Raw genomic sequence first — 8064 nt, 5'->3', positions numbered from 1 at the left:
ATTATGTGTTTTGACAACATTTTTTGGTTTTTGTTCCGATGTACAGAAAAGATGGTTTTCCAACTTGTGAGTACGCCACGTATATCTAACCGTGTGAAAAACATAGCATTTCCAAATTTATGCCACACACTATGCGACTATCCTTGTGTCCTGTTATCTCGAATGCAATTTTCACTCGAAACGGAATATGTTTGAATTGAAATGGCAAATCGTTTGAACTCAAAGGAATTCGTAGAATCAAGCATTCTGCCCCCTTGTATTTGATAGCGCAGATTGCGGAACATAATAACGGCAGATCCAACTTTGAGACGCAAATGATGCGGTGGGATACCAAGGCTCTCCAAAGAATTTAGAAATTCCACTGGTTAATTCACGGCGTCGTCTTCATTGTCAAGACGATCGATCGAATTGTATGAGCGCAAGTCTCTCGGAATTTGACTTTGAATTTTCCAGTTTAAGTCAACAACATCGGTATTTTGGCAGCCAACATTGCCCGTGCACTTAAGGAATCGTAGTTACAATAATTTGGCCAATGTCCGAACATTCGTGATGATGATGACAGATGGAATTTATATCGAATCACCGGAATTGACCCATTTCCAATTTTTAGCGAAGACGATGTAAAATGTCTTCGGCAATGTCATTTTTGTTCGTATCCCATAATTGACGCAGATTTGAAGGCTGATTTGTCGCAAAGTGTGCGAACTTCATTTTTATTCCAGTGATTAAAATGTTCCAGCAATTGTAATTGCTGTCTTACTTCTCCAAAATTTGCACACACCGTACCATTCACAGTATCCAATGACTCAAATAAAGTTGAACCGCGTACATTAATCAATAGCAACCGAAGGTAGTAACAATCGTCGTTTTTCGGGTGGATTGTGTAAATTCGTCCTAATGCATTAGTTGATAACACAACTGGATGTCAATCTACTGGTTGGCCTTGCTTTCTGCACAACTATTTCTTTAACGATGCATTCCAGGTATAATATCAAGGTATTTCCGAATAGAACAATGTTCTCGCAAACGGATCACTGACGAAAGTTTAGAAAAAACTCGTTAATGTTATATTTGTTGCTGGCGGTGTTTCCACTGGCTGTACTGTTTTCACTAGGTTGAAATACACTCTCCAAATTAACTGCGAGACGCACAACAGTCGGAAAACGTTCATGAATTGCAAAAGTAAATATCCTACAAAGTGCTTTATTGCAGTTCACATATCGACCGTATCGTTCAAGACCAATAACCACCATGTTGCTTCCTTTGGTGACGTAATTACAAACGTATTTTATCGAGTACACCAAACTGCAATACTCAACATTGATATCAGTTTTGAATGTGAATTACACAATAATTGCGTATATAATACAATCCATGTGTTGTCAACTTCAATATTCATTCTTATAAATTGAATGCTGAATGTTCTGCCATTGTCGTCTGGTGAGCGACGCCTATACAGTGGATATCAATCATTTCTAGTTTGAGTTTCCGAACGAAAAGCACTTGGATAGTGGGATTGTGGTGCCCGCAAGGTCCATGAACCATATTGGTTTTCACCACTTGGTATACGAGTAATACTGTATCTTTCTCTGCATTCGGAATTTCCGCAGAAATGAGTTCATCAGTTTGATCTGGTGTAACCACCATTCACCATCCAAAGAAGAATGTGTGCGTGCGGCTAACTTTTTGTTTGCTACTCAACAGAATACATCCAGCATCTAACAGCACCATATATATGTACCATATGTTGCTTTAAGATAAAGGGGATGTTCGAGTCTCAATCACTGCGGCAATATTGCAAAGCATCACGTTCGATGCAAAAATGTGGCAACTTTTGCAAATGTCAAGCGTTCGAGCAACTCAAATTTTGACATTTCTTGCGCGCAAAAGTGACAAAATCGGCATCAGCGAAATTCATGATGAAAAATATGAGGTAAGTGAAATCGCTCTTTATTTTTGTTAATAATTAATTATTATTATTAATTATGTATACTAATGAATAATATTATACTATTTTTTATTTTAAATATCAATTCCAGCCCGGAGCTAAGTCGCAATTTCACCAAGCAACAACTCGACAAATCGACATCAGCGAAATTCATCATGGAAGATATGAGGTAAGCGAAATCGCTCTTTATTTTTGTTAATAATTAATTATTATTATTAATTATGTATACTAATGAATAATATTATACTATTTTTTATATTAAATATCAATTCCAGCCCGAGAAGCTAAGCCACAATTTCACCAAGCTCCTAGTGAGAAGCCGGCTCGAAATGGAGCACGAATTTTCTGCGGGGAAACGTAAAAAGTCAGTTTTATGGGCAAAAGTGGTCAACAAAATGAGTATGGTTAATGCGGATGTTCCAAAATCGAAGGACCTAATGCAAAGAAAGTTTTTGAATTTATTTGCGACATACAAACGTATAAAGAGGCGAAATGAGCAGACTGGGAGAGAGGCAACAAGCTGGGAGTTTTTTGAAGAGTTCGACGATGTGTACGGTAGGCGGCATTCCATTCAACCGCCAGCCAAAAACCTTCAAGGCTCCTTAATGGATAGCGCTGAAGTGTGTGAAGGGAGTGGAGACGATAATACTGACTACTCTTCCGAAAGTCAACTCGTAAACGAACGACGAAAGCGTCCAAAGACTGCCGCCAACGAAGCATTGGAATTTTTAAAGAATGAGGCTCTAAAAGAACAAACACGTCATGAAGAAGTGCTACAATTCGAAAAAGAAAAATTGAATTTTGAAAAAGAAAAAATAAACGTAATGATGAAGTTGCGGGAAACTTTAGAAAAGTTAACCGAAAAGTAAAAAAAAAAAAATTTGAAAAATGTAAACTTGATCTCTTTTTATAATTTTTTATTACTGTTGTGACCTGAATGAAATAAAATATCACATGTACATGTATTTATTTACTAACATTTTTATTAAAAAATATATAATTTAAGAAACAAACAACATTTTTAAATTATTTCTTCTGATAATACCTTCGTTAGTATCATTTATGTTGTCAGGCGTTTCAGCATCGTTTTCATTATGTGTTTCCAAATTTTCCAATAGATAATTGACTTCAGGATCATTAAAATTGTTCCGCATTATTAAATTATGCAGAATTACACAAGCTAATACTACTTTTGATACATCTTCCATATTTTGAATATCAATATGATTTAAAATTTTGAACTTTCCCCTCAAAATCCCAAAAGCTTGTTCTATGAATACTCGAGTTGAACTTAAATAATAATTAAATTGTTTCTCCTCTCTCAACAGATGTCCATTATCTCTATAAGGCGCGATCAAATATTTCGTAAGAGGATAAGCTGAGTCAGCTAAAATTATAGCATCTTTTGCAAGTTGTATCTCTCCAGACGTAATTCCTTTGTATATCGGACTATTTTTCCATACGTTGGCGTCATGGCAGCTCCCTGGGTATCCGATGAAAACATCCAAGAAACGAAATGTGCTGTCGCATATGCCCTAAACATTGCAAATGTTTTCTGTTTTTAAAATAGTTCTAGCTTAACCATCACCATATGTACGTACCTGCATAATAATGGAATAGTTCCCCTTTCGGTCATAGTAGCTAATTGCATCCTTCTTCGGTGTGTTTATTTTAAAATGTGTCCCATCCAAACAGCCAACTACGAAAGGAAATGCATTCGGCCGGCTCGCTTGGAAACGCTCCATTACTGTTTGCTGCTGGGAAATTGATGGCCAACATATTTCATTTTTTAACTTGCAAATTGCATTAATCGTTTTAAGAAAAATTTTGTGGGCAGTCCCTTTTGAAACATCAAACTTATCTGATAGTTCACGATAAGTAACTCTACTATTACTCAGCTTCCACAAGGTAATATGCAAAGCCTGATCCATTGAATATTCCCCGCGTGACGATAACCAAAAAGGTTCCAAGCCGCTCTTTAATTCCTACGAAGTATTTATGTATGTGTTTATTTAGGCGATTACTTAAATCAGAAAACTTACAGCAAATGTTTCACGAGACATCCGAAAATGCGATAAATATATATCCGGAGGATAAATTTGAATTGTTTTAAAGAAGTTTTGCGATTTTACTATCGCCCTCTTCTTTAAAATTTCGGTCATAAGCCACTTTTTTTTACGTAAAAAGCTTTGTTTTCTTGCTTTTTTATATTTAAGAAGCAAACTGCACTCGCATTCCACCATGTTATCCACTGTTAAATTTATTAAAAAATTCATTTTTGAGACTTATTAAATTCCACTTCTACCTGCACGCCGCGCAAAATATTTGCAAAATATTTGATTAAGTATCAGCTGAGTATCTGCAAAAAAACATCAGGGTTGCAATATTGCCGCAGTTATTTGCTTGCTCGAACATCCCCAAAGTCCATCAAACATCGCTGCTGTTGTTTGAAAAGTCGTGCTGTGACATCGTGACGATCGCTTGCTGATTGACCGCGTTCCATAATTCCACATGTATGTCATCGCACCTGGGAGTAGTCGTTCATGTGTCTTGGGCTGCCATGCGTTGATGGCAAAAAGAACGCCGACCGATATTAGTGCGACCTCTTCGTTAGGGTGGGTCGATTCCGAACTTTTTTCGATTCGGAATTTCTAATAGTGCGGAAAAGTTGCCTTAGTACTTCCTGATTCCAATGCAACTTTTTCAGGGGTGTTGTGAAATCCAAAACAGAATTGCTTAGCTGTCAGAATTGCAAACCAATTCTGATTTAAAATGGTGTCACAGAATCTGATTGGATTTTCGTCTTTTCGAACATATGCAAAACCAATATTCGAATCAGCTGTTTACTTATGTGACAAATATTGTGAATGCAATTTGAATAAAATTTGAAATGAGTTCGGCAATATTAGCTTTCCTTTTATTAGAGGAAGAAAGAAATGAAAGAATTAAACGTAAAATATTAAGGGATCTTAGTAACCCACTTGATGCTCCAGGAGAATCGTAAGTAGAATTTATCTTGTATTTACTTGTGTGTTACTTTACGCGCTTACTTTATAGATTCATATCACATTATCGGCTGAATAAAGACGCATTTATTATGGTGTTAAATATAATAGAACCACATTTGCAGCCCACTATTCCACCGATAATTCAATTGGCAGCAACACTGCGTTTTTTAGCAGAACGGGCTTACCAACGGGGAGTAGGCCGTGATTCTTGTATCAGTTTGGCAAGAAGCACGGTGTCGCAGATTTTAACAAAAGTGATGTGCGTCTTAGAGAATTACATTTGCGGTCAGTGGGTAAAACTTTCTATGGATGAAAGCGAAAAATTGATTTCAAGAAATCACTTTTTTGGAAAGTTCAAAATACCCGGAATAGTCGGTTGTATAGATGGAACACATATAAAAATAATAAAACCACCTGATAATGAGCATTTATATTTTAACAGAAAGGGATATTTTAGCATAAATGCGATGAAAGTAAGTATAAACAATAAATTAATATTCAAACATATTTGTAAACCTACTTGTACATGTATATGTATTTATTTTTTCAAAAGATTTGTGACAACGATATGCAAATACGTGCAGTTGATGCGCGGTATCCCGGTTCAAGTCATGATGCATTCATCTGGGGTATGACTCACGCTAAACAATATTTCCGTACACAGTATGAGTGGGCAGCGTTCATTGAGGTTGCTGGGCGATTGCGGCTACGGAATTGAACCATTTTTGTTAACACCTTATAGAGATCCACAGTTTAACTCAGGAAGTAGTAATTCTTGCAAATGAGACTGACGATGACAATTTTTTCCACTCTGATAATGGTTCAATGCAGAGCGAAGGCCGAAGAATAAGAGACGAAATAGCAAATACTTTGTAACTCAATGGATTTATTTCTTAATTTTAAAAATAACAGTCTTAATGACTAAACTAAAATCAGCCTTATAAATTCAGGTACTTTAAGTATATTTCACAACCAGGATCTTTCATTAAATAATATACTTAATAAGTAATCTTTTTTTTCGTTATATTGTCTTTTGTGTTCAAACTTGAGAACTTCGAGATTTAGTTGTTCTTTTTTAATCTCATTTTTTTCCACAATAGCTTTAAGCAATTGAGTACTTATACTTACAAACTCATCTTTCAATTCAGTAATAGCTCTTCCAACAGTTTTATTATTACTCTCTATTGCTTGGTATATACGCCTCAAGCTGCTAGCATTTTTAGATTGCAGTTCTGTTATTTGATCAAAAATTTTCAATATATCTCCATTTTTTTATCTTCCTCATCCAAAAATCTTTTTAAGCGATCTGCTGTACTTTCTAATTTTTGCCTTCTAGGTACACTAGCATTTATTTCGTGTTGCCTTTGTGACGTGGAGGGTATATCGTCGGCATCTATTTGTCTATTGGATGCATTATAACTCAAGTTTATATTTTGTTCCTCTGGCGATGAGGAAGACAAATCTACATTCACCCCTGCAATTGGTATATTTAAATTCTCATTAACGGGTTGGGTGCCAAGAGAAACGCCTAATATGCCTTCTATAGTTTGCGAAATGCCACAAAGACGCACAATGGTTTCTTCGTTTGGAGTGAGCTGATATTTTGAAAATGGACCACCTCCTGTTGCTCGACTCTCAATTTTGTTGTGAGCTAATTTTCTTTTGATTCCGCTTTTCCACTCAGTCATAACCTATAGAAATAAGTTTAATTTAATTGCAGTTTAATTTTCACTGAAATTTACTTACCTTTTTCCACCCCTTTACGTCTTTGTGTGGAGGACCTGCAGCATTAAGGGATTCAGTTAATGCCTGCCATAACGAATCTATCGTCGGCTTATTACGTTTCGTAAATCCTCTTAAGATATCAGGATTTTTTTTCCATAAATTCAATTATAATCGTATTTTGCGTTCTGTTCTTATGTTTTCCCCTACAAAAATAAAGTTAATTACTTCGTAACAATAAAATAAATAAATTTCTTAACTTACATTTTGTCAACCGTCTAACAACACACAGAAATATAAACTGAATATTCAAATCTGTTGGCGATTATCTTCTTGTTTTATTTCTGATAACAAAACCGATAAAATTGGGTTCGATGACACCCAAAACCGATACAAATTCTGTTTCGAACATCAAACCAATAATATCTGAATTCATTTTTTTTTGATCGGTTTCAATTCTGATTCCGACAACTATCAGATTCCACAACACCCCTGTTTGTTTTGAGATCGGATTGCATCTTCAACCCCAACTCCGGCCTTAAAATTTCGGAAATTCGCCTAAAATCGTGAAATTGTCTACCTAGCGCCTGAAATGCGCATCTCATGGCAAAATGTATAAAACAAAAGTTATTTGTCACGTCATTTGCTACCGAAATGGTATATGTGATCATGGCCGTAGGACGAACCGTTCCCGAGATACGAGCGAAAATGCGGCGCGCCACAGCGCAAGGTGAAAATTGTTGCAGCTCTCAGCTAACCTCTATTGATCACCCAGAACCCACCCCGTGGAGGTGGCTGCTCTTCGGGTTCCTCCCAAGCCCAACCCAACCAACCAACCATATGTCAGGCCTGTTTCAGTCTGAATCTGTGTCAAATTTATTGATAAAATCAGATTTTGTACTAAACTTTGGCACTTGTTGCTAGATTTCAGTGTAGATTTTTTTATTAGGTGTGGATTCACTTCGACCAAGTCGGGTTGAAAACCGCAATAGGGGCATTAATTAAAAATGTACCTAGCAGCCAAAAGTTTCTTATGCCTCGAATACACTGCTGCTTCATTAAAGTTCTTAATTGACTCGTATTCCAAATTAACGAATCATGACAGGCTCCAGGGTAACTCTAACTGTTTAACCCTTTTAACTTTGATCGCGGCACTAGTACGGAAACCTCTGCTAGACTTGTATACGAACGGGCTCCCATGGCAAATGAGTAAAATATTCGGTTGGGATGATATGATTTCTAAGTGTGTATAATTTTTTTCATTGTTTTCAGTAATGTTTACAATTTCATCATGGAAAGATATACGCAAGAACAACGTTTACAAATAATTCAATTTTATTATGAAAACAGTCGTTCTCTAATGCAACTTTTCATGTCCTTTTGCCA

General features: G+C 36.2%; 1 protein-coding gene across 1 annotated transcript; it reads right to left on the bottom strand.

Moving 5' to 3' along the window:
• Nucleotides 1-2905: 2905 nt before the first annotated feature.
• Nucleotides 2906-6846, bottom strand: LOC126765175 (uncharacterized; the record flags this gene model as incomplete). Its single annotated transcript, XM_050482755.1, has 3 exons — nucleotides 2906-3483; nucleotides 3550-6647; nucleotides 6703-6846. Coding segments are annotated over 2 exons (582 nt in total), but the record flags the coding sequence as incomplete, so codon positions are not given.
• Between the last annotated feature and the right edge of the window lie 1218 nt (nucleotides 6847-8064).

The sequence above is a fragment of the Bactrocera neohumeralis genome, unplaced genomic scaffold (assembly GCF_024586455.1).
Source record: "Bactrocera neohumeralis isolate Rockhampton unplaced genomic scaffold, APGP_CSIRO_Bneo_wtdbg2-racon-allhic-juicebox.fasta_v2 cluster10, whole genome shotgun sequence".
Classification (NCBI taxonomy): Eukaryota; Metazoa; Arthropoda; class Insecta; order Diptera; family Tephritidae; genus Bactrocera; species Bactrocera neohumeralis.
Note: the sequence above shows the minus strand (reverse complement) of the source record. Positions and strands in the feature narration are given on the sequence as shown.